We start from the raw sequence: 26612 nt of genomic DNA, 5'->3' as shown, positions 1-26612 counted from the left end.
CTTATAACTCATATCCCGTGTAATATATCTATATTTATTTAATCGTTGTACTATTTAGTTATGAACATGTAACATGCCTAAGTGGTTAGTGATAACGAAACGATCGTCGACTTTTCTTTTAGGACATGGTACTAACAATTTTTGCCTAACAAATTGTCTAATCGATTATAGAACTGAGATGTACAGAAGCTTATGTAAGAAGTATATCAGTTACTTATAGGTTTTAAATGATAAACATACTCAGTTTTTTTGTATACGTTTCGAAGATTAGTTTAGATTTCGGTTTGAAATTTAGATTGTAAAAACTAACTTAGAAATATCTTTCGTGTTTACATATATCATTTAAATTCCAAGAGCTTAGTTTACGTACGAAGCTTAGATCTCGACACCGCGTTACGGAGAAGTCGTCGCGATCACGTAAGGTTAAGGGAAAAAAACAATCCCACCCAAAACCTGTCGATAAGTGAAACGACATCATTACCCATACGGAATCTGAATAACTACGAAAGTAACACTCCTCAAGACATTAGTACACCAGATTGGACAAGACAAGAGATAGAGAGGCCACACCTCACACGTACGGGTTTTATGTATCGTCCCTACGCGCATGCAAGTGGCTCATTGTCCTTCTTCTTCTCTTCTTGTTCCATAAAACGACGTTGTTATTAATTCGCTCTTTATGAGTATTTTTAACATTATTATAATCTATCGTTGTTAATCGTGTCTCATTTTTTTATTAATGTGTCAACCTTTTATTCGTTCTACTTCTACATCTATTCTTACATTCCTTACTAATGGTGATGTTAATCCTTTTTTTTCCCTTTTGTGTCTTTATATGCCTAATAATATATTGAATAAAAAAGAAGAAAAGGGGTACCAAGAAAATTTTATATAGATAAGTTTTAGTATAAGAATGATAGATGAATAAAATACAGAGAGTGAATTGTAGTAGAATATGTTAGATGAAATGGTAGCTAAAATTATGTTTTAAGAACTAATTAGAATATCTAGAAAAACATTTGAAAAAATCTAATATTTTCACTCTCTTCATTCTTCATCAAAATTAATCATCAAAAACCATTCATATTGTAATATAGTGGAATTAAGAGTTGACAAAAATAAAAGAGAGTGTAATTGCTTCTTTTTTTTTCTTTCTCTAAAGATGTCATCATTTTGTAAGCTGATCGTTAACTTTTGATGGTTATATATATGCGTATACATTTATGTACATAATTATATTAATTTAAAGTGGAAAAAGGTTAAAGGGAAATAGCTGTGAGTTGGTACGGAAAGTCGAGTTCAATGGATTGGACCATAAACTCACTAATCACTTCTCTTCTATCTCTAATTTTTATAATTTGTTTCTAATTTATTTCTTTCGTATGACAAACTATAATTCGACTACTACCCTAATTGTTTTCAGTGTATATAACTTTTAGTTTGGGACTTATACAAGTAATAGCTAGAAACGATTATGGGAATCAATCTAGGAAAGTAGCCACACACACCAAAATATAGACACTTAATATTATTAAACCCTATTTTAAAATTATGATGGACCTAGTTCATTAACTTTTGTCGATGAATGCAACACTAACGGAACATGACAGGTTTCAGTCATGCCCAAAGAAGCTAATTCATTATAATAAAAGTTTGCATTTGCTTACGACTTAATGTTAGCATTGGATAAATTATACACATCTGATAATACAATGTTTGTGTTTTTGTTTGCTAGCTGCCTGGTTAGCCGCGTATACTAGATGAAGTTATTAATTTGGTTTCAACATTATGCTTCTACAGAATTTTAAACACATGATTAATAATTTCAAATGTGGCATTATTTGATGTAAATAATAGAACTGAGACGATTGTATTTAGTGTGTCGCCCCGACAAAACTCTCTTCCCACATTTTCTGGAACAAAGTGTTATTTTTCTTTTTATATTCTATACTAATAAGAAAATAATGCAAAACCGAATCGGGCAACAAAATGTAATGTAACCATGAACCGTTGGAAGAAAAAGGAAAATGAAAAAGGAAAGAGAGTCAAATGTCACATGGTGGTCCAAAGTCCAATCACAGATCAAACGTGCAATGTATTGAGCCTAATCCCTCAACATCCTCATGCAACATGCTTCTTACCACGAACAACGGCGGGTTTTTGTTTTTATTTCTCATATGAATTGAAATATAAATCAGTGTTGTATTATGTATATATGTGTCCCATCTCCATATATTCTATGCTAAAGGTTCACAAGATGATTGGATTTTTTTTGTGTGAGAGGAAATAATTTGCCAATTCTGAGTACCTTTACACGTATATAAACAATATATATGCCCTCGAATCTTTTTCATGTTTGATAGAGTTGGAATATATATGTAAATTGATCCATAACTATTCAAGTACTACTAATATTAATGGTAGATGAAGGATATCGCGCGTTACAAAAGAAACGCTTAACACGTAACTACGTTTAAATTTTGTGAATAAAACTTGAAAATAAATCAAACAAAACATTTACGTTTTAATAAACATCCAATAATGCATCTGTACGTTAAAAGAAGAAATTTCATGAGTAACTCTTTCGTACTACAGATCTAACATTTTTTTGTTTGAATTTGAGTGTAAGGTTCATTGGACGTGGTCATGACTCATGACTATATTATAAGTACAATAATTTTCCATTATCATAACCACTTACTTCAATGGACTGTTCTGTGATGTGAAACCTAGGATCTGACAACTTAAATTTAAGACAAAAAAACAAACATATAAATCATTTTAATAGAAAACCTTAGAAGGTTTTGAAAAAAGATTTAAGATATATAAAATGTAATGTTAAACCATTCATTTTAAAGATTTGAGCCTTTGAGGAAATAAATTTTCAAGCACATCTGAAATTTGAAAACAATGGTGAGTACTGAGTGGCTTATATATGCTTAGCAATTAGAAAGTTTTAATTTGTTTTGTTTTTGTTTTGGCCTCTCAAAGGAGCTTTACTTCTTTATATATAACAAGAACCCTCGTTCCCATATAACGATTATCTTTACGGGAATTTTTTTTGTTTCAAATTATGGTTTTACATTTTTTTAATTTTATTTTGAGTTGACATTTTTCGATTTCATGTTAATGAGAAGGACATGAAAACTAAATAAAAAGAGTACTGCAGCAGAGCGGCAGCATATGTCACGTGTCTTGTGAATGTAAAAAGATTCGGCTGCGTTTGAACGCAACTATTTTTCTAATCTAAGTTTTTCATGTTACAAAACTAACTATATTCAACTAACTATTTTATCCTTAGTAAAATAGTTTGTGGGTCATGTGAAGGGATTAAATTTAGTCGCTGAGTCAACATTTCGGATCATTGTTGAGTCCCCATTTGGCCGTTCATGTTACTTCACCAATTACCGTTAGTTATTCTATCAAAATTTTAAACTCTGAACTCTAACTGTCAAAACAAAGAGTTCATGTCAGATTAAAAAAGGATAATACGAGTCATAGGAGGTTAAAAAGAAGTTAGGGTATTGTGTCATCTTTAAGCTAAGATGCTAGCATTCGGTCGTATCAATTGGTTATGGCGTTCTAGTCAAACTACTGCGGTTGTCAAGGCAAAACGTAGCGCTACTGCGACTAGCAGTTCTCGTGCGCCTCATAGACTGTTCCAAAATTTGATCCCGAAGATGATTTTGATGAAGGGGCAAATATAAGACTGAATCCAGTGCTGAAACTGGTGGAACAGTCTCATGTTTCTCTGCTCTGTCCTTAAAAAGACTAGGGAAGTCTAGATGGACGATCTCTTGGCACTGATGAGGAACCACCCCTGGATGACTTATGTGACAAGAACGAACAATCGTAGAACTTCTAGTGACATAACAAAGAAAACAAGAGACTCTTCCACCAGTTTATATATCAATCGAAAAGATGAGAAGAAGTTATTGCTTTAATAAATATATTATGGTATATTAGAAAATAAAAAAAACTGGAACCGTGTTTCTTAGACATATATACCCAGAGCAAGCAAAACCAATCTATATGTCTGTCGTTCGTGTGAAATCAATGAATCAAAGCTTCCCCACTTAAAAGAAAAAAGAATAAAAGCACCAACCACAATCCAAACTAATTTAGATGAGCCAAAAAAAAACATACTATAAAAAGCACAAGGCAAAGTGTGTAAGAGTGTGCCACTTCTTCTTTCTTTTTTTATTCTTATGTAAACCAAAGATTTGCAGGAGAGGAGAGATTGGCATTACCGAGAAGGAACAATGCGATGATGATCACAACTATGAGTCCAATCCACATCCATTGCCGCAGTTTTCTCTTGCTTCCTCGGTTTCTTAAAGGCAGAGGAACCGATTTTGACTTGTTTTGTTTCAGAAACTGTGATGAAGGTTTGTGAGATTTCTTCATTTGTTGACTCTCCTCTACGGTTTGTTTCTTTGGAGTTTCGATCTCCCTTGGGGTTTCGACTACAGTTTCTGCTGTCGGAATTGGGTTTTCTGTTGCTGTCTCTTCTGATGTAAAAATCCCCTTTCTTCTCTCCTTCTTCCTTAGCTTCTTCTCTCGTTCCTACAAAATAGACAGAGTTGTTCAACAGATCCATGGCATAGTATTTAAAATAATTTTTGTCCCAACAGAAACATACTAGCTAGAGAGACTGATCGAAATCCAATTTGGATAACAGAATGACAAAAATATGCTTTTACCTTCTCCCTTTCTTCGGCTTCCTTCTGAGCCTTGAGAACAGCTCTTGCTTTTGCCTTCTCCTCTCTCTTCTTCTTCCTCTCCATTGCCTCTTTCGCTTTTGCTATTTCCTCTAACCGATGTTGCTCCTTCATCTTTGCAGCTTCCTTTTGTTTTCTCTTCTCTTCTTCTTTCTTAATTAACTCCTCTTCCTCTTTTGTTAACTTAGGCGGCTCTTCTTCTTCCGGTGTTGCTGACTTCTCTATCTCCTCTTTTCCAGAAACCAATTCTGTGACAATTGATGGAGGCTGGTCTGGCTTGACGGCCTTTTTAGATTTAGTGGTCTGACTCTTTTGCTCGGTGGGTTTAGCAACCTCCTTACCGTTGTTTTCAACTTTTGAACCTTCAAATTTAACGACTTTCTCTTTCTGTGCTGGAACTGCCTCATGTTTCTCTGCTCTGTCACTAGAAGTTCTAAGTTTGTCCGTTCTTGGAGCATAAGTGATCCGAGGTGGCTCCTCATCAGGGCCAAGAGATCGTCCATCTAGGGTTCCTAGTCTTCTAAAGGTACTCCTTGTGTTGCTTTTTACATAGTATTTACGGAACTCGTCGTCATTGTTCCACATATTCATGAAATTCTCCACCTGCTTAAAGACTGAAATGAGTACAAAGCCGACATACAGGGATTGAAAACGTAGTAGAAATTTGGCTTCTGCTTATACCTGGTCAGAACAAAGGCTTTGCAGTGCTGCTCTGTCTTTCTTCAAAGCCATTTCACTTGCTGCCCTTGAATTATCTCTGTACTTGAAGAAATATTTGTTCTGCAATACGAAAAAATAGTAAAAGTGAAGGATTTAATAAAAACCTCAGATGCAAACATTTGTAAGTTATGTCCACTTTCAGATGCTCTTTGGGTACCTTTTCTCGTTGTTGTTTCTTCAAATCCTGTAGGTGCACAAATGCTTCCTGGCGAACAGCATCAGCAGCTCTGAACTGTTCTTGCAGTTTACTCTGTGCTTCCCATTCCCCATCACACTTTTTTTTCGCAGCTTTTGTGATTTCTTCGGCTTTTGATAGATCGTTTCTGAGTGCGTCTAGTTCCTTCCTCAACACCTGTTATCACCAGAAAAGTCAGTTTTGAAATGTGTAAATGATATCCACACATAAAGGATGAGATAACTAAATCACCCGAATGGACATTATGCAAATAGATGACATAAATGCACTTGAACGGATAAATAGGTTGAATCAAAGTAGAGAGAGAACGGGTAGTAACTAAATGCAGATAGGACGTAAAAGATGACTGCTAGGACGTTTAAACTGTAGTGTACCTTCAAACGTTCTTCTGTTTTCTCTTTCTCATCCAATGCTTGCTTTACTTCATCCTTGGTACCCATACTCGAAGATATCTGCTCGCGAAGTTGCTTCAACTGCTTTATTTCACGCATGAAACCTTTTTCTTCATTCAGAGATAAAGTTGTGTGCTGCATCGTATGTTCCATATTACGCACCTGATTGGAGGCAGAGAAATAAGATAGATTAGCATAATCAAATTAGACAAGCTAAAAACTTGAACAAAACTTAGCTGGAAATGTGATCATTGGGAGTCTCACCCTTGAATCAATATCATCAACAGACGCAGCACTTTTAACCCGGCTAATCATAGACTGAAGGGCCTCAATTTCCTGCCGTTTTGAATGCATTGCTTTTCTTGCAGATCTCTCTTCTGCCATGACCGCCTTGTAACTGATATCATAGTCCTTACATATTGCCTAGAAATAACAATTTCAAAAAATGTCAGAGGCAAATTTAGAACAAAGATGTTTTAGCATATGAAAATCTCAAAAGCGTTTCTTACGCGTATCTTCTGGATATCCGCTCTAAGAGCATCCCGATTTTGTGTTTTCTGATCAACCTGCTCTTCAGCATGCTTCAGTTGCTCGGCTAACTTTTCATCATCATATCTAGGAACTCTAGGCAGAAAGTAAAAAGGTCTTTTCTCTATCTCTGCCGCTACAGTAAGCCCTTCAGAAGCATCAAGTACAGAAACTTCACCGGTCGAGGCTACTTTATCATCTGTTCTATCAACAACATTTCCTGAACACAACAATTTATATATACTGTCAACTCCATCCTTCTGATTCTCAACAAGAGAAGTACATAGCCTAATTTCATTTTTAATTAACTTATTACCTTCTTTGTTTTCAGCAGGTTGGCTGTCCACACAGTCTTTAGCTCCTGTATGTATGGTATCAGTAGATGTAACCACTTTAGATTCAAGATCCTGTGCACAGGTCTTGATTTCAGATGCAACTGAGGCAGTAGCGACTTCTTCATCTGTATTTATCGAAGATCTTTCTTTGACGTCCGATTCTTCCATCTCAGAAACTTCTTTAGGTGGTATATCCTCGCGCACAGCAACAGGAGTAGTCTTTGTCACGTTCACTTCTGAACCACAATTGACTTCTCTGTCTATTTCACCATCTTCAATAATGGATGGAGCTACATGTGCTTCAGCGCATTGTTTAATTGATTGAGCAGCTTCAGATTCCATGGCAACAGCGTCTATTTCGCCAGCCACTCCTGCTGAGCTTTCTGCAAAGTCAGAGACAGCAGTTTTGGTATCCAACAAGCTCAATGGTTCGTCGATGTTTGTAGAGAGAGTCTCAGCACTCTCATGTGATGCATTCCCAGAAAGATCCCCTGTAGGTAATTCTTTCGCTTCTTCAGCAGAATTTAGACAAACATCACCACCAACATTTAAGTTCCCCTCGCTATTGTCTCCTTGAACTTTCTCATTTGGAGCATGTTTTACATTCACATCGGTAACTTCTTCCAACTCAGCACTACAATCATCTTGAATTGTCTGGTTAGTGTCAACTCCATGATCCTCTGATAAACCTTGACTTTTGGTGTCATCGCTTACAATTACACTCGTGTCATTCGCAGAAGACACAACCTCATGTAGCGCATGGGATGGGAGTTTTTCAACTAGCCCAGATATCTCATCACTTTCTGATCCCTGCTGGTTAGTACAAGATAAGCCATCAGAAATAGCAGCTTCTGAACCATTATCTTTGGCAACAATAACAGCATCACTTATTTCTTCTGAAGCAGGGGCATCAAGAACTTCCTTAACTTCGGATGATATGTGTTGTTTTCCACCTTGATCACAAGTAGGATCGCTGGCATCTTGAGATTCTGGATGAGTGTTTATACTCCCATCAGACACAGAGCCATCATCAACAGCTCCAATTTCCGATTGCATCTTGCTGTCTTCAGATTCTGATTTGCTATTACCATTTTCAACAACACTATCTTTGCCAGAAGGCTGGGAATCCAAGCTGATGGCATTGAGAGCTTGAGTCTCAGCAGGGACGTCACTGCTTACCTCTGATACAACAACATCCACGGTTCCAGAGTCTGGCAACACTTCACCATCGGAAGCATTGACTTTTTCCGCCACTGAAGTGAATGGAACATCACTACTTCTCTCCAACTCTGATTCTACTGGAGGGTGACCGTTTTCAACAGAAACAGGTTCCAAAACTGTTACAGGTTCTGATCCGACGTGATCATTCACAGATTCAGATCCATTGATGGTTTCAGCTGGATCTGTTACCGTAGGTTGTCCCAAATCCATGCCTCCATCACTAGGCTCAGTTGGAGAAACCTTAGCGCTCACCAACTCAGACTCCCTTACTTCATCTGAGTCAACAGGGTGCTTTTCTACATTCTCGTTAAGTTTTAGATCTTGAGAAACATCCAAATCCCGATCAGATTTTTCTTGGGCTTCAATCTTGTCCCCTTGATGTCCCTCGACATCTGTTTCACTATCAGATTCGATTTCAACTTCAGGCTCCTCTACGTTATTCTTTGTCAGATCCTTGGATCCAACTTCAGAATCATGAAGTTGCTCCACTTCCTCTTTAGATTCCACTTTACCCTCAAGCCCACTTTCTAGATGCCCATTACCAGGATGCTGCTGGTCGACACTTTTTTCAAGAGAATCCTCAACTTCCGACTTTGGGATCTCAACGACTTCCTCTGGTCCATCATCTGTACTTTCTAGCTCAGACTTTTCCAGGGTTTGACTATCTTGAGAAACTCCCAAAACATCATCATCGGCAATACTTGGAGCATCTACCTTCACATTCTCTCCTTCCTTAAGATCTTTCTCCACATTGGCATCATCAACAGGCTTAACATAATCAGACTCTACAAAATCATCTCCAACGGTATCATTCTCCGTAATGAAATCGTAAGAACCATCGGTATCGTTCCCGTTGCCATTATTACTACCACCATGGCTGATCCCATTCACCACGTCCTCTTTGGTGGCCGAAACAACTACCTCCGGTTTAATCTCAGTCGCATTCTCAAAATCAACCTTCACCGACACCTCTCCTTGGTCTCTCTCTACCTCCACCGGCATTTTCACCGCTTCACGAACGATAAGCTAATCAAAGGCGTAAGAATAAATCAGATCAAACGAAATTGCAGCCAGCTCTAACGAAAATTCACGACCATAAAAAACTAAACCGACATGGACGGAGATCAGAGAAATTTCAGGGAAAATAAAAAAGCGATTTGCAACTAACCTTGAGATCAGGCTTTGTCGCCGGAGATTTCGAATGCTGAGATAGTCGGATCGGTAAGAAAGACAATGCCGGCGATTAACAGAGGAGGAATTTGAGGAAATTTTGGTCCGAGCAAAGAGAGAGTAGGAGACGAGAGAGAGAGAGAGATGAAGAAGAAGAAGAAGAAAACAGCTGGCTTAGAGAAGGAAGGAATTAAGGACGAGATCGAGAAGCCTCTTTGTTGAACAGAGGGCTTCGTTAATCTGATTTATTGTATTTATCGATTAACCAATATCTTTGTATTTTTCATATTTTGATTAGCATAGATTAGCATTAAAACTCATTTTAATTAGTAAGAAATATATATATAGTAGCGTATATTGTTGGAACATGTAAATCTTGGATACAGAGATTTATCCAAATGTTTTTATCAGTGTTAAAATTGTTAACTTCAAGTTCTGTTTATGATTGTCATCATTATTCATTATTACTAATTGCTACTATTTAATGACGTCATTAAACATTAATATCATATCCAAATATACTTTTATCCATGAAGAAAAGGATTTCATCTTTTTATATTTATGAAAGGAGGATTAATAGAACTTTTGTTGAAAATGACAAATCAATTATCTATAAGTTTCAGAAATTTTCTTATTTTGCAAGACTTTCTAATTTTTAAAGTGAAAAGGATAATTTAACTCCGAAGGGAAAATTAAAGGAGCTTCTTAATGATTAAAGTGGTGTTTGAGATAAGAATTAATAATTTTTCAAAATATGTTTAAAAATACTAATATATTGAAAAATTATCATCCATGATTATAGGTAAAAAGATCACATTTTGTAATGGACTTAATAAGATAAATACACGTGGCATCCTTTAATAGGATGAAATGCAGTTTTTGACATCACCATAGCAAGTTGTAGTATTTTAGTTAGATTTTAGCCAACAATATTAATTAACACTAATTCAAAGATTTACCATAATTCGTTATATTATCCGGATCAGGTTGGATCGGGTCGGATAAAGTAGCGCGTGAGAAGGGATGGGCCTTGCTATTACGAAAACGGATATGCGATTTCTGTTCCACATTAGAAAACGACGTTCTCATTCTTAACTCTCTCGTTTCATGAATTATATTGATTGCATATTAACGATGATTATGTAATATCTAACCTCCTAATTTTGGTCTCTTTCATTAAAGCTTTTTATTGGGTGATACAATGAAAATATTTAGTATAATTCAAATACATCAATAAGATTCAATTGTGCTACTACTATAACCGAAAAATAATTTCCCTATAGAAATTTAAATTGCATATTGTAAAGAAGATAGTTATTCTTCATTATTTATTTTTTACTGCCTAACTTGATTAAAATTTACTTTAAATAACTTAACCACAACTAAGCGATTAACGTTCATAAAAAGATACTCATCCTATATTTTCATATTGAAGATGAGAATTTTTCTTTTCCAACCTACTAACTGAAAATGACGTGCTTACTAAAACTCTAATGATATGTCGGTTTCGGTGGTAAGATTCAATAAATACAATACAAGACACACATTATCTAATGGCTCTTTTGTTTTCTTGCCTACATATTATGACATTTATTTAGTTTTCCGCTGTTTGTTTATTTAGATCTACTCCACAATAGTTGACGAAGATATATTATACGCGTAAATAGAATTGAAAAATACGTTAATATACGGAGACGACTTTAATTTGTAGTTGCCATTAGTTTGGTAAGCACTAGATCGACAATAAAGTGAGTAGCTGGTAAAACTAATTAACAATATACCAACTTGAGTTAATTCGTCAAAGAGACAGCTACACAAATAAATCAATCAATAGGCATGAACTAACTGACAATATATGCCGCAACACGAGCTATATATATCCGTCTATGATACATATTTTTCTTTATATCAAGCTTTTCAAATGTATAGGTATAAGAACTCAATTTTATGATTATCGCCTCTACACGTTGTTTTTGTGCTTTTTTTTTTCTACTTTTGTATATATTTGGGTCATGCGTGAAGCGGTGAGAGTACTTTCGGTTGGTGGAATGTCACGATGAGCTTCATCTTTTGACCTTATCAATTCTAGTAGCGGTTCCTGACATGGAAATTCACGTATACATGATACGAAAACTGTTACATTTCGTCACTTTCGTCAATATTTCTACGCATATTATTCATATATGTTATCTATTTTCTTCGTATGTTTCACAAAAAACGTATTTTGGACTTTCTAGGGTTTGTTAAAATCTCTAATAGTTTATTCATAGTATATATGGAAGGAATATTGAGACAATATTACTCGAAATTTTAATTATGCATGGATATATTCAGACCAAAATGTCAATTAGCCTCCGAAATGTATAAAACAAGATAAAGGATTTATAGTGGTCAACCCATTATTGTTATAATAAAGGATTTTGTAGTTAACTATGATACATTGTAACACATTTGAATTTTGTGGCAGACTAGCGATGATTTTCTGAATGACCTTTTTCAAATCAATTGTTACTTGTAAAAATTTGTCATTAACAACCGTAAGTGATAATCGGTAGTTAAATATTCCTTCCATATATACTAATCAAATGCAGCGGTTAAATAATTGATAGGAAAAAAAACAGCATAGGCATTGTTACTTTGTGTTTACACTTTTGAATAAAAAGTATTATTAAGTAAAACAAATAAATAATAAAAAATATTATTAAATCTTGGAATAAAGTACACCAATTTTGTCATAAATAATTAACTCCGGCAAAACTTTAAAGATAATGGAGCCACACTATGTCACATGATCGATGCTCCCTCTAATCCGCAATAGGTGCTTACATGGATGTTTAAACCGAATTTAGGCGGACGAGAGTTCTTAGTTGTTTATATATACGTAATTTGTTTTGTTGTATATGTGCAGTAACAAAAATAACATCGCTTTAAAACAAAAAAAATTGAAGTGGTTTAGCATAATTTTAGATATTAATTAATCTTGGTAAACTCTTAAAAAAACAGTTTTGTTTTAGAATATTAAACAAAAATACATAATTGAATATGATGCTCTTGTTACGTGGATTTCCACACATGGCCTTTTTGGGACATTTTGATTTTCCACGTCTCAATATTTCACACGCCTACTTATGTGATGACTGATGCGTGATTAGTCAATTTTCTGTATTAAATTACTGTTTTGTTTGTTTGTCACCATTCTCTGTATTTCCTTAAAGAGTAAAAGAAAGTAAAAATTTAGTCACCGGTTGAGTTTTTTTCTTTCCAAACAAGAGTTTTAATGATGGAGTGAGTTTTTCTTGTACTTTGTCATGTTGTTATGGTAGTTGATTCTTGTTATATCGATATATAACATGAGAACTCTTTTTAATACAAAACTATAAATTATACGTGTTGCATGTTTGAAAACTATATTATCACTAAGATCAATAGATCTCTTTAGAGATTTGACAAAAATAAACAAAGACATATATATAAATTTTTTGGATATTTTTATGGACTGCCCAGTTTTCACATGATAACACATGAACCTTCGTCTCATATACATGTGCCATCTTTTACTAATCTAAGATTGCATTCAAAGTAATCAGCCTCCATGTCATTGTCACCATTTAAAGTTTTTCCCATTCCTTGTTCATTATTACACACACATTATATTTGTCAGCGATTATTAATGTTGAGGTATTAATATTTTGACAATTTTAATTCTTATAATAAACAAAAACACTTGCATTCATTCTCAAATTAACAAACGCAAAAGAAAGCATGAGACCATTGTCTTATTACGTTGGGCTTAGGAAGTATGTACAGGCCCAGCCCAATCCATGTACAGAGTCGGTTTCGTTATTGGATCCATAGTTTCAAAACGGCATCGTTAAAGTTTTCCACCTTAAGGCGGTATCGCTAGCTTATAGAAAGAATTCGCAGTCGAATAAACGAAGGAGTGTCTCCTTTAGTCATTTAGGTCGATTATTAGGAGATAGAGGACGTGAGAAGGGAGAGATCTGAGTCTCCTACTAGGGTTTCTTCTACTGGATTGATTCGTTGCAGAGAGTGAAGCTAAGAAGAGATTTTCGTAGCTGTTTCTGTAAGTTTTTTTTAATCTCCGTTTCCTCGATTTGGGTGTGGTTTTATTAGGGTTTATCATCTCTGGGAGCTTCTTCGTTTCACTTTTGGTTCGTTTCTTCGATTTGAGGTTAACATTGTGTATTTTTTTTTGTTCCTGTTTGATTTGGTTTCTAGGTTTTCGGATTGGTAGATGGCGAACTTGGGAGGCGGTGCGGAAGCACATGCCAGGTTCAAGCAGTATGAGTACAGAGCCAATTCTAGTCTGGTGTTAACTACTGATAATAGACCTCGGGATACTCATGAGCCTACAGGAGAACCGGAAACTCTGTGGGGGAAAATCGATCCGAGGTCTTTTGGTGACCGTGTTGCTAAGGGAAGGCCTCAGGAGTTGGAGGATAAGCTGAAAAAGTCTAAGAAGAAGGAACGTGATGTTGTAGATGATATGGTAAATATTAGGCAGAGTAAGAGGCGGCGTCTAAGGGAAGAGAGTGTGCTGACTGATACTGATGATGCGGTTTATCAGCCGAAGACTAAGGAGACGAGGGCTGCTTATGAAGCCATGCTTGGTCTTATCCAGAAGCAGTTGGGTGGGCAACCTCCGAGTATTGTTAGTGGTGCAGCGGATGAGATTTTGGCTGTTCTCAAGAATGACGCATTTAGAAACCCTGAGAAAAAGATGGAGATTGAGAAGTTGCTGAACAAGATTGAAAACCATGAGTTTGATCAGCTTGTTTCCATTGGAAAGTTAATCACGGACTTCCAAGAGGGTGGTGATTCTGGTGGTGGTAGAGCTAATGATGATGAAGGGCTTGATGATGATTTGGGCGTGGCTGTTGAATTTGAGGAGAATGAAGAAGATGATGAGGAAAGCGATCCTGATATGGTTGAAGAGGATGATGATGAGGAGGATGATGAGCCTACCAGAACTGGAGGCATGCAGGTTGATGCAGGGATAAATGATGAGGATGCAGGAGATGCCAATGAGGGCACAAATCTTAATGTTCAAGACATTGATGCATATTGGCTCCAGAGAAAGATCTCTCAAGCGTATGAACAGCAGATTGATCCACAACAATGCCAGGTACTCGCAGAAGAGCTACTAAAGATACTCGCTGAAGGGGATGATAGGGTTGTTGAGGACAAGCTGCTTATGCACCTTCAGTACGAAAAATTTAGCCTTGTCAAGTTTCTGCTGCGTAACCGTCTTAAAGTTGTGTGGTGCACTCGTTTGGCTAGGGCAGAAGACCAGGAAGAGAGGAATAGAATCGAGGAGGAGATGAGGGGGTTAGGCCCAGAGTTGACAGCAATTGTGGAGCAGTTGCATGCAACAAGAGCAACAGCGAAAGAGAGGGAGGAGAACCTGCAAAAAAGTATTAACGAGGAAGCCCGGCGTTTGAAGGACGAAACTGGTGGAGATGGAGGCAGAGGCAGGAGAGATGTTGCTGATAGAGATTCAGAGAGTGGGTGGGTGAAGGGTCAGCGTCAGATGCTGGACCTGGAGAGCTTGGCTTTTGACCAAGGTGGTCTTCTGATGGCGAATAAGAAGTGTGACCTCCCCCCTGGCTCTTACAGAAGTCATGGCAAGGGATATGATGAAGTTCATGTGCCTTGGGTTTCTAAAAAGGTTGATAGGAATGAGAAGCTAGTGAAGATTACGGAAATGCCTGATTGGGCGCAACCGGCTTTTAAGGGAATGCAACAGTTGAACAGGGTTCAGAGCAAAGTGTATGACACTGCGCTTTTCAAGGCAGAGAATATTCTTCTTTGTGCTCCAACTGGTGCTGGGAAAACCAATGTTGCTATGCTCACCATACTGCAGCAACTTGAAATGAATAGGAACACAGATGGAACTTATAACCATGGAGATTACAAAATTGTCTATGTTGCACCCATGAAAGCCCTTGTTGCTGAAGTTGTAGGTAATTTGTCTAATCGTCTGAAGGATTATGGAGTTATTGTGAGAGAACTCAGTGGGGATCAGTCCCTAACCGGAAGAGAAATTGAAGAGACTCAGATAATTGTTACAACACCAGAGAAATGGGATATCATCACTAGGAAGTCTGGAGACCGAACTTATACTCAGCTTGTGAGACTTCTTATAATTGATGAAATTCATCTCCTTCATGACAATCGAGGGCCTGTGCTTGAAAGCATTGTTGCTAGGACTCTTAGGCAAATTGAAACCACGAAAGAGAATATTCGTCTGGTTGGTTTATCTGCTACATTGCCAAATTATGAAGACGTGGCCTTATTTTTGCGGGTTGATCTTAAGAAAGGTTTGTTTAAATTTGACCGCAGCTACAGACCCGTGCCTCTCCATCAGCAGTATATTGGAATCAGTGTGAAGAAACCGTTGCAGAGGTTCCAGTTGATGAATGATCTTTGTTATCAGAAAGTATTGGCTGGTGCTGGAAAGCACCAGGTCCTTATTTTTGTTCATTCAAGGAAGGAAACATCAAAAACTGCTAGAGCAATAAGGGACACTGCAATGGCGAACGATACCCTCAGCAGATTCTTGAAGGAAGATAGTGTAACTCGTGACGTTCTCCATAGTCATGAAGACATTGTTAAGAATAGTGACCTAAAAGATATTCTGCCTTACGGTTTTGCAATTCATCATGCTGGGTTATCAAGGGGTGATCGTGAGATTGTTGAGACTCTTTTTTCTCAGGGGCATGTGCAAGTCTTGGTTTCCACAGCAACTCTCGCATGGGGTGTGAATCTGCCTGCACATACCGTAATTATAAAAGGAACCCAGGTGTATAATCCTGAAAAAGGGGCGTGGATGGAGCTGAGTCCTCTAGATGTTATGCAGATGCTTGGTCGTGCTGGAAGACCTCAGTATGATCAACATGGGGAGGGTATAATTATAACTGGCTACAGCGAGCTGCAATATTATCTTTCTTTGATGAATGAGCAACTACCTATTGAAAGCCAGTTTATTTCCAAACTTGCTGATCAGCTTAATGCTGAAATTGTGCTTGGAACCGTTCAGAATGCTAGAGAGGCTTGCCATTGGCTTGGTTACACGTATTTGTATATCCGTATGGTTCGTAATCCAACGTTGTATGGCTTAGCGCCTGATGCCCTTGCAAAAGACGTAGTTTTGGAGGAGAGAAGAGCTGACCTGGTACGGAATTTGTTCATCTGCATAAATTTTGGCTTTTGCTATCTACTGTCACATTATTTTTCTATAGTTAAATGCCCATAAATACTATGCCTAGTATCTGAAGCTTTCATACAGCCTACTATTATGCAGCCTGTGATTAATTGTGCGTATTTTTTATCACTGCTCTGAAAGTTACTTTTATTTGTGTTAATATTCTTAGTGAAGAGTTTGTAACGCTCTTTCATATAGTATCATTGCCCCTAAATATTATGCCTAGCATCAGTAGCTTTGCCTCCGTGATTAACTGTTGGGATCACTTGTGCATCATCATGTACTGTTGGGATCACTTGTGCATCATCATGTTGATTACTAATCTAGTAACAGAAATTTCTTTTTGAGTATTTTGAATGGGGAGTATGTACCTGATTATTTAATTTTATTTCTCTGAAAATGACGTTTATTTATTTGATATCATTTCCCATAAATAATGTTCCTAGTGTCAGTAGCTTTCTCACTGTCTATTACATGCAATCAATGATGAACTGTTTGGTGTTTGCCTTGTCTTCTTCAAGTTGATGACAGATTAGTATTTCATATATCTTTTTGAGATTTCCGAACAATGAGTTTGCATTCGGTTATGTAATATCATTGTTCTAAAGTTTCATATATCATTGATCCTTTAATGGCGAGCTGTGTCTAATATTTGCTTGAATCCTTGTTTTTGCAGATACATTCGGCTGCTACTATCTTGGACAAAAACAACTTGGTTAAGTATGACAGGAAAAGTGGATACTTCCAAGTTACAGATTTGGGACGCATAGCAAGCTACTATTACATAACCCATGGGACCATAGCTACATACAATGAGCATTTGAAGCCAACAATGGGTGATATAGATCTTTATCGTCTGTTCTCCCTGAGTGACGAGTTCAAGTATGTGACTGTTCGGCAAGATGAGAAGATGGAACTGGCGAAACTTTTGGATCGTGTCCCAATTCCGATCAAGGAAACTTTGGAGGAGCCCAGTGCCAAAATAAATGTATTGCTGCAGGCATATATTTCACAGCTAAAGCTTGAGGGTCTTTCTTTGACATCTGACATGGTTTACATTACGCAGGTTTGTTCTACACTTTCTTCTCTCGTCCCTTCTAGTTACATTGATAAATTAGCTGTATCTATTTTCTGATACTTATATTTCGTTCCTTTCTATCATTTTTAGAGTGCTGGACGTCTTGTGCGAGCTCTTTATGAAATTGTATTGAAGCGGGGATGGGCTCAATTGGCAGAGAAGGCTCTGAACTTGTCTAAAATGGTAGGGAAGAGGATGTGGAGTGTTCAGACACCCCTGCGTCAGTTTCATGGACTCTCCAATGATATTTTGATGCAGTTGGAGAAGAAGGATTTGGTGTGGGAGAGGTACTATGATCTATCCGCACAGGAGCTAGGAGAGCTTATTCGCAGTCCTAAGATGGGCAAGCCGCTTCACAAGTTCATTCACCAGTTCCCAAAAGTGACTCTTTCTGCACATGTTCAGCCTATTACTCGCACTGTTCTGAATGTGGAGCTTACAGTTACACCTGATTTCCTGTGGGACGAGAAAATTCATAAATATGTTGAGCCGTTTTGGATAATTGTGGAAGACAATGATGGTGAAAAGATCCTTCATCACGAGTATTTTCTTTTGAAGAAGCAGTATATTGATGAGGATCACACTTTGCACTTCACTGTGCCAATTTTTGAACCGTTGCCACCTCAGTATTTTGTTCGAGTGGTTTCAGACAAGTGGCTTGGCTCGGAGACTGTGTTGCCTGTATCTTTCAGGCATCTTATTCTTCCAGAGAAGTATCCACCTCCGACAGAGTTACTGGACTTGCAACCTCTCCCAGTGACGGCGCTAAGGAATCCGAATTATGAGATACTCTATCAGGATTTCAAGCATTTCAATCCAGTGCAGACTCAGGTCTTTACTGTTTTGTATAACACTAACGACAATGTGTTGGTTGCTGCTCCAACGGGAAGTGGGAAAACTATTTGTGCGGAGTTCGCTATTTTGAGGAATCATCATGAAGGACCTGATGCTACAATGCGTGTTGTTTATATTGCACCACTTGAGGCTATTGCCAAGGAGCAGTTTCGTATCTGGGAGGGGAAGTTTGGGAAGGGTCTTGGTTTACGGGTTGTTGAGCTAACTGGGGAGACAGCATTGGATCTTAAGCTGCTTGAGAAAGGCCAGATAATCATAAGTACTCCTGAGAAATGGGATGCTCTTTCCCGCAGGTGGAAACAGAGAAAATATGTTCAACAAGTTAGTCTTTTCATCGTCGACGAACTCCATCTAATTGGAGGTCAACATGGTCCAGTGTTGGAGGTAATCGTTTCCAGAATGAGATATATTTCAAGTCAGGTCATTAATAAGATCAGGATTGTTGCGCTATCCACTTCGCTTGCAAATGCAAAAGATCTTGGGGAGTGGATTGGGGCCAGTTCCCACGGCCTTTTCAACTTCCCTCCCGGAGTCCGTCCTGTTCCACTGGAGATCCACATTCAGGGAGTGGATATATCCAGTTTTGAAGCCAGGATGCAGGCGATGACCAAACCAACCTACACCGCCATAGTTCAGCACGCCAAGAACAAGAAGCCGGCTATTGTTTTCGTCCCAACCCGTAAACATGTCCGCTTGACTGCTGTGGATCTGATGGCTTATTCTCACATGGATAACCCGCAGAGTCCTGATTTCTTGTTAGGGAAGCTGGAAGAACTGGACCCTTTTGTTGAACAAATCCGCGAGGAAACACTGAAGGAGACACTGTGTCATGGTATTGGATACTTGCATGAGGGTTTAAGCAGTCTGGATCAGGAGATTGTGACACAGCTCTTTGAAGCTGGACGGATTCAGGTTTGTGTGATGAGCAGTTCATTGTGTTGGGGCACTCCATTAACTGCGCATTTGGTGGTCGTAATGGGAACGCAGTATTACGATGGGAGGGAAAATTCACATTCTGATTATCCAGTCCCTGATCTGCTTCAGATGATGGGGCGTGCTAGCCGACCACTTCTTGACAATGCCGGGAAGTGTGTGATCTTTTGTCATGCACCGCGGAAGGAGTATTACAAGAAGTTTTTGTACGAAGCCTTCCCTGTGGAAAGTCAGCTCCAGCATTTCTTGCATGATAATTTCAACGCAGAAGTGGTTGCTGGGGTTATAGAGAACAAGCAAGATGCCGTGGATTATCTTACATGGACTTTCATGTACAGGAGGCTTCCCCAGAACCCTAACTACTACAATCTCCAAGGTGTTAGCCACAGGCATTTGTCTGATCACCTATCAGAGCTGGTTGAGAACACCTTGTCTGATCTTGAAGCCAGTAAATGCATTGAGGTAGAGGATGAGATGGAACTCTCTCCTCTCAACCTTGGTATGATTGCATCCTATTATTACATCAGTTATACCACCATTGAGCGCTTCAGTTCACTGTTGTCTTCTAAAACCAAGATGAAGGGACTTCTTGAAATCTTAACATCGGCTTCAGAGTATGACATGATTCCTATACGGCCTGGCGAAGAGGACACCGTTCGAAGATTAATCAATCACCAGAGGTTCTCTTTTGAAAACCCAAAATGCACAGACCCTCATGTGAAGGCAAACGCGCTTCTTCAGGCGCATTTCTCAAGGCAAAACATTGGCGGGAACTTGGCAATGGATCAGCGTGATGTCCTTCTATCTGCAACCAGACTTCTTCAAGCGATGGTCGATGTGATATCAAGCAATGGCTGGCTGAATCTTGCTCTGCTAGCTATGGAAGTAAGCCAGATGGTGACTCAAGGCATGTGGGAGCGGGACTCCATGCTTCTGCAGCTCCCTCACTTCACAAAAGACTTGGCCAAGAGGTGCCAGGAGAATCCAGGGAAAAACATTGAAACCGTATTCGATCTTGTGGAGATGGAGGATGAAGAACGCCAAGAGCTTCTCAAGATGTCAGACGCTCAGCTTCTAGACATTGCCAGATTCTGCAACCGCTTCCCAAACATCGACCTTACTTACGAGATTGTGGGCAGTGAAGAGGTGAACCCAGGGAAAGAGGTTACATTGCAAGTGATGCTTGAGAGAGACATGGAGGGGAGGACAGAAGTGGGACCTGTGGATTCACTGAGGTATCCCAAGACCAAAGAAGAAGGATGGTGGCTGGTCGTGGGCGACACCAAGACAAACCAGTTGCTGGCAATCAAGCGTGTCTCATTGCAACGGAAAGTGAAGGTGAAGCTGGATTTCACAGCACCGAGTGAACCAGGAGAGAAGTCATACACACTATACTTCATGTGTGACTCTTACTTGGGGTGTGACCAAGAGTACTCGTTCTCTGTTGATGTCAAAGGATCCGGCGCTGGAGATCGCATGGAAGAATGATTTGTTATTCAGGTTAGTTCCACAGTTTTCTGGTCATAGTTTTCGGATTTAGATTCTGTACATGGTTGTAGTTTTTGTGTTACGAACTTGGCTTTACTAGATTCTGCTATGTGCATTGACCAACTCGCTTTCATCTATTGTTTGAGTAATTTGTTCATCAATCTGCTATTTTTCTGTTTCGTCTGTTTTCTTTTTGCATGAGCTATGTATTAGGTTTTACTCTTGAGCATTGATTTACTTATCTAGGTATTAGAATACAGGTATGCTCATGGTATATATATACCTAGTATTGTGAAATGATTGATTGATAAGTTAGTGAACAATGTTGATCAGCAAATTGTTAGAAATCTGTATAATTGGATGGTGATTTGATGTGTGCTTTGGATGGTGATTTGATATGTGTGCATCACTGCTATATGAAAACTGCTTTCTTGAATCATGTCTCATAAAAATCTCACATGATGTTCCTTTAAAATAGCTGATAATAGATTTTGTATTTTGAAATCCAGAAAATGACACATAATTTCTCTTCTTTGCAGGCTATGCTGATTCTGGAGAGTGTGACTTGTCTTCCAAAAAGCCTCCGTACCGTTTGGGTCTCTGCAATCTTAGCTCTCTGAGAATATATATTAAGGTGTAATCGTTTTTTTCTGGTCTTTTACTATTCCAATTACTCTTTTTATGTCGTGCATCGATTTTTAATCCTATGTATGGCTTGTTTCTAGTTTTGTTTGGACCAAACTCGACAGAGGAGCCAATGTCAAAACTACAATTTGAGTTTGTGACTTTGAAAGCTGAGATTACTTGAAAGAATTTTAAATGCAGCAGTGTTCATTTTGTAACATCTGAGTTGTGTGATACTGGCTTATTGAGTCACCGATAGTTTTTCCTTAAAACTAAAATGTACTATTGCAAGTAAAAACCAAACAAAAAAAATTCATTCAAACTTGCATTATAACCAAGTAAACGTGATCAATAGAAACTTGCAAAATCACAACCAAAATATTTGTCCAAACAATATGTAGTCAAAACAGTCTGTTGTGTTCATAAAAAAGTCATATAACGATACACCAAAAAGAAAGAAACGGAGGTGTTTGGTTGGTAGTATATTCCTCCTCCTCCTCTTTCTTCTTCTCCCTCCTCACTATATATTTTGAAGTTTATTAACAAGAACCAAAAAAAGTCACACTCGAAGTCTCACACCACACCAACCACTTCTTCTTCTTCTTCTTCTTCTACATAAAACCTAACGCCATGGATTCAGATTTCGGAATCCCCAGAGAACTCTCCCCTCTTCAGCAACTTCGATCTCAGTACAAACCTGAGCTTCCTCCTTGTCTCCAGGTCCCTTCTTCTACTTCATAGATCTACTTCCTTCCATTGTTCCTATCATTGGATTTATTTGAGTACTTAGTTTCTTATTCAATATTATCATTCTTGGATTTCTGCAACTATTCCAAGTTTTTGTTTATCTTAATTCGATGAACTTTGCTCCTTAAGCAGATCTGATTTCTAGATTGTATTGTTCTCGGATCTGTTTTATTTCGATTCCTAAGTTTCATTGGCAGTCTCTTCAGCTTTAATCAGTTGAACTTTGTCATTTTCTTATTCTGCTTGAAATTCGTTTCAGGGGACTACTGTCCGCGTGGAGCTTGGTGATGGAACCACTGTGGCTGAAGCTGCTGATTCACATACCATGGCTCGTGCTTTCCCGCATACCTTAGGCCAGCCTTTGGCTCACTTCCTCAGGGAAACTGCTCAAGTTCCTGATGCGCACATCATTACCGAGCTTCCTTCAGTTAGGTGTGTGAATCTGTTTGCTCTCTATCTATATGTTTCTGGATTGGCGTTTGTGTTTGATTTAAGTTCTATTCAGCTTAAGTTAGTTCTTTTTCTACTGTAGAGTTGGAATTGTGTTTTGTGGAAGGCAAGCTCCAGGTGGACATAATGTGATCTGGGGTCTTTTCGAGGCTCTCAAGGTGCACAACGCAAAAAGCACTTTGCTAGGATTTTTGGGTAAGTTCTATTATTTTTTATACAACTGCATCATTTGCCAGTTTAGAGATTTTTTGTTAGACTTAAGTAAAATTTGTTGTTGACTGATAATAGGTGGTTCCGAGGGTCTATTTGCACAAAAGACTCTAGAGATTACAGATGATATACTTCAGACTTACAAAAACCAAGGTACTTGTTTGATCAAGGCATTGTCGTCAAATGCAGAATCTCCCGTTCATTGCTTCAAGTTCTGATATATTGGTGTTGAAATGTATGTTGTAAGGTGGTTATGATTTGCTCGGAAGAACTAAGGATCAGATCAAAACAACTGAGCAGGTTAACGCTGCACTCAAAGCTTGCACAGATTTGAAGTTAGATGGCCTTGTTATCATTGGAGGTACCTAGCGTTTTTACTTATATTCATTGGCAAATTTTTGTCTTTAATTTTTACTAAACCAAGAATATATATTGTGGTTTTTGAAGGCGTAATATCAAACACAGATGCAGCTCATCTCGCTGAATTTTTTGCTGCTGCAAAATGCTCAACTAAGGTCCTAATTTCTTTTTCTACAGTTTCATTTTAAATTCCTTTATAAAAATGCTACGGTAATTAAGCTCCTATGAAATTACAGGTGGTTGGTGTTCCAGTTACTACAAATGGAGATCTCAAAAATCAGTTTGTGGAGGCAAACGTGGGTTTTGACACCATATGCAAGGTAAAATGTAAACTTTAACCATCTGGTTACTTTGTCTTAGTTATCTTTTGTAGCTATTGCAGCAACATGATGCCGTTGTCCCTCGTAAGTCTTTGCAGAAACTATATGTTATTGTTTGCTAATGATATTTTGCGGCATACAGGTGAACTCACAACTCATTAGCAATGCCTGCACTGATGCCCTTTCTGCAGAGAAGGTAAAAGCTATTTCTTCCTGAACTTTCATGTTGCAAGAGATTGCTAGGGCATTCTTAACTGCAGTTTATTAACTTCATATTCTGATAAGACGAAATATTTCGATGAAGGATGTGAAAGCAGAAAGCTACTACAAAGTTATATTCTTTATGATTCTGATATCAAGTTCTACTTTCTTTTTTATTTGCAGTATTATTATTTCATCCGCCTCATGGGTCGTAAGCACTCTCATGTTGCCCTTGAGTGTACACTCCAGTCTCATCCAAACATGGTTCGTAACTGTTTCAGTTTCGAAACATAGACTATTGATTCTGTTGGCATGTTCATGCTCTAGACTCTCATTATCGTGTCATCCGATTGTCTCAGGTGATACTGGGCGAGGAGGTTGCAGCATCTAAGCTCACAATTTTTGACATTGCTAAACAGATCTGTGATGCTGTTCAAGCAAGAGCAGTAGAAGGTCTCGTAATGAAAACCATCTATGATTAGATTATGCAATCATGTATTTTACTGTGTTTACTAAATCTGGTACTATTTCATTTGTTTGAACCAGACAAGAATCATGGAGTCATCCTCATTCCTGAAGGGCTTATAGTCAGTATTCCTGAAGTCTACGCTCTGTTAAAGGTAATGATTTGATACTTGTTTCTTTCTTCAATACTGAGATGTACTTCTTAGTATAAATCACGTATAAGCTGACATTTGTTTGATGTAGGAAATTCACGGGCTGCTGAGGCAGGGTGTATCTGCTGATAAGATTTCTACTCAGCTCTCACCTTGGTCATCTGCTTTGTTTGAATTTCTTCCTCCATTCATTAAGAAACAGGTTCAAATTCTTTGAAATTAGAATTATCTTTGTTTTCGTTCAAAGCAAAGGTGTATTAATACATATAAGATGGTCGCCTTTCTTGCTACAGCTACTTCTCCATCCTGAGTCTGATGATTCTGCTCAGCTATCCCAGGTAATTATGAAGAACAAACAGAATATTTTGGACCTACTATGTTATAAAAAAAAAGTTGGAATCCTAAATGCTCTTTTTGCTTTCTACTCTAGATTGAGACAGAGAAACTTCTTGCGTATCTCGTGGAGACTGAAATGAACAAGCGCTTGGTATGCTCCAATTTTATCATTGGTTTCTATCTTTTCCCAATACTGTTATCTAAATAATGGAGTCATTATTTGGCATCAAAAAATACTATTGCTAATGTAATGAAATCTTTGAATTTGACAGAAAGAAGGCACATACAAGGGGAAGAAATTCAATGCCATATGTCACTTTTTTGGTTACCAAGCTCGTGGATCTCTTCCATCGAAATTCGATTGTGATTACGCCTACGTAAGTCACTAACAGTCTGTGCCACAGTACCAATGCAACTTCATAATTTAGATGAATATTAACACTATTGAATGGGAGAATCATGCAGGTTCTTGGACATATATGTTACCACATCCTTGCAGCTGGTCTGAATGGTTACATGGCAACAGTGACCAACCTAAAAAGTCCTGTGAACAAGTGGAAATGTGGTGCTACACCTATTACAGTTGAGTTTTGTCGTATTTTCTATCTAAAAGACGGCGGTTAATACAGTGTATTTCTATACTAATTCCCCATTCTTTTATCTCTGGTATTACCTTTTAGGCGATGATGACGGTGAAGCATTGGTCCCAGGATGCTAGTTATACTTTAACTTCAATTGGTAGACCTGCAATTCATCCAGCTATGGTGGATTTGAAAGGCAAAGCATACGAGTAAGTCAGCTATTACAGAAAACATGAACACACTCACGTTTGGCCTTATTTATCAATTGTTTGAATGTGAATGGTTTTCTTGCAGCCTCTTGAGACAGAATGCACAAAAATTCTTGATGGAAGATCTGTACAGAAACCCAGGACCGCTACAGTACGATGGTCCTGGTGCGGATGCTAAAGCAGTGAGTCTCTGTGTTGAAGATCAAGATTACATGGGACGTATCAAGAAGCTGCAGGAATATCTTGACCAAGTAAAAACTTTTTGTTTTTGTGTTTTTCTCTGCTAATTTCGTCAAGTATCGAATAATGTTCTTCGCCACTTTCATATTTATTAACATTTTTGGGGTTTGGTCAGGTGAGGACGATAGTGAAACCAGGATGTTCTCAAGACGTATTGAAGGCAGCACTGAGTGTGATGGCTTCGGTGACTGATGTTCTTACTACTATTTCTTCAAATGGTGGTCAATGATTTGCTTAAAACTTAAGGACAAAGCTCTTATGAATCACACACGTCGTGTTTGTTCTCTTCTTTTTGTTTTCTTTCTTTTGAGATGTAACTTTTGTTGTATTTTTTAAGTTATTGAGTTTGGAAAGACATAAAAATTGAAAAGGTTTGGATTATAGAGGCGCTATTTCACCATATCAATCCTTGTCCAACTTTTATTTTTCAGTTTCACTATTATTACAAACTTTTTTTAAATATGACAATTAGGCATGCATGCATGATGCATATAGCAATAGCATCGCTTGAACACGATTTTGTTTACAAAAAGAATCATTAAAATTTTAAGAGTTACATTTTTAATCTTAACTACACCAAAATACTAGAAATACAGTGTATCTTGCAAACTAACTTTAACAACCAATGACGTGTCATGTTCCCAAATCCCAGTTATAAATTTTGATAGATTTTTGACAGTATCTTAGGTACAGCTTTGGCATAAATACACTTTTATTTATTTTAAAAACTATCTTTAGCCTAAATACATTGTTAGTTATTTAAAAATTAGAAACTAAATGAAGAAATTATTTAGATATTAAGAAATATTTATCATTAAAAGATATTAGATTTTGTCATTTTTTTATATTAGTAAA

General features: G+C 37.8%; 3 protein-coding genes across 4 annotated transcripts; 2 read left to right on the top strand and 1 right to left on the bottom strand.

Moving 5' to 3' along the window:
* Nucleotides 1–3531: 3531 nt before the first annotated feature.
* AT1G20970 (calponin-like domain protein) lies at nt 3532–9552 on the bottom strand. Its single transcript, NM_101950.3, has 9 exons — nt 9282–9552; nt 6874–9139; nt 6539–6777; nt 6294–6452; nt 6012–6191; nt 5599–5793; nt 5403–5501; nt 4704–5324; nt 3532–4566 (listed from the first exon to the last, which is right to left on the bottom strand). The coding sequence occupies exons 2-9, from the start codon at nt 9113–9115 to the stop codon at nt 4207–4209; spliced, it is 4095 nt and encodes a 1364-aa protein (NP_173521.2). The 5' UTR covers nt 9116–9139; nt 9282–9552; the 3' UTR covers nt 3532–4206.
* A 3629-nt stretch (nt 9553–13181) lies between these two features.
* On the top strand, nt 13182–21854 carry emb1507 (U5 small nuclear ribonucleoprotein helicase). Of its 2 annotated transcripts, NM_001198121.1 has the most exons (6): nt 13203–13367; nt 13523–16478; nt 17185–17574; nt 17677–20874; nt 21402–21496; nt 21588–21705. In NM_001198121.1, the coding sequence occupies exons 2-4, from the start codon at nt 13539–13541 to the stop codon at nt 20860–20862; spliced, it is 6516 nt and encodes a 2171-aa protein (NP_001185050.1). In that variant the 5' UTR covers nt 13203–13367; nt 13523–13538; the 3' UTR covers nt 20863–20874; nt 21402–21496; nt 21588–21705. The 2 variants fall into 2 exon arrangements, with proteins under 2 accessions (NP_173520.1, NP_001185050.1); NM_101949.5 differs by having other exon boundaries at nt 13182–13367; nt 21402–21854.
* Nucleotides 21820–26214, top strand: AT1G20950 (Phosphofructokinase family protein). The gene is made up of 19 exons (NM_101948.3): nt 21820–22206; nt 22493–22665; nt 22766–22878; nt 22972–23046; nt 23141–23254; nt 23341–23408; nt 23490–23573; nt 23716–23769; nt 23958–24038; nt 24134–24227; nt 24321–24394; nt 24483–24593; nt 24685–24729; nt 24822–24878; nt 25000–25104; nt 25193–25309; nt 25408–25517; nt 25603–25768; nt 25873–26214. The coding sequence occupies exons 1-19, from the start codon at nt 22117–22119 to the stop codon at nt 25984–25986; spliced, it is 1845 nt and encodes a 614-aa protein (NP_173519.1). The 5' UTR covers nt 21820–22116; the 3' UTR covers nt 25987–26214.
* Nucleotides 26215–26612: the final 398 nt, after the last annotated feature.

Source organism: Arabidopsis thaliana (genome assembly GCF_000001735.4).
Source record: "Arabidopsis thaliana chromosome 1 sequence".
NCBI classification, from domain to species: domain Eukaryota; kingdom Viridiplantae; phylum Streptophyta; class Magnoliopsida; order Brassicales; family Brassicaceae; genus Arabidopsis; species Arabidopsis thaliana.
The sequence above is the reverse complement of the archived record's forward strand: the minus strand, read 5'-3'. Positions and strand labels throughout refer to the sequence as shown.

Bases quoted from the DNA above. Each gene is read 5' to 3' on its own strand.
- emb1507 (NM_101949.5), top strand. From the start codon at position 13,539: ATGGCGAACTTGGGAGGCGGTGCGGAAGCACATGCCAGGTTCAAGCAG. The intron at 16,479-17,184 runs GTACGGAATTTG...TTGTTTTTGCAG, and splicing joins AGGAGAGAAGAGCTGACCTG to ATACATTCGGCTGCTACTAT. The intron at 17,575-17,676 runs GTTTGTTCTACA...TATCATTTTTAG, and splicing joins ACATGGTTTACATTACGCAG to AGTGCTGGACGTCTTGTGCG.
- AT1G20950 (NM_101948.3), top strand. From the start codon at position 22,117: ATGGATTCAGATTTCGGAATCCCCAGAGAACTCTCCCCTCTTCAGCAA. The intron at 22,207-22,492 runs GTCCCTTCTTCT...AATTCGTTTCAG, and splicing joins AGCTTCCTCCTTGTCTCCAG to GGGACTACTGTCCGCGTGGA. The intron at 25,769-25,872 runs GTAAAAACTTTT...GGGTTTGGTCAG, and splicing joins TGCAGGAATATCTTGACCAA to GTGAGGACGATAGTGAAACC.
- AT1G20970 (NM_101950.3), bottom strand. From the start codon at position 9,115: ATGCCGGTGGAGGTAGAGAGAGACCAAGGAGAGGTGTCGGTGAAGGTT. The intron at 5,794-6,011 runs GTACACTACAGT...TGGTGATAACAG, and splicing joins AAACAGAAGAACGTTTGAAG to GTGTTGAGGAAGGAACTAGA. The intron at 5,502-5,598 runs GTACCCAAAGAG...TTCGTATTGCAG, and splicing joins AGAAACAACAACGAGAAAAG to AACAAATATTTCTTCAAGTA.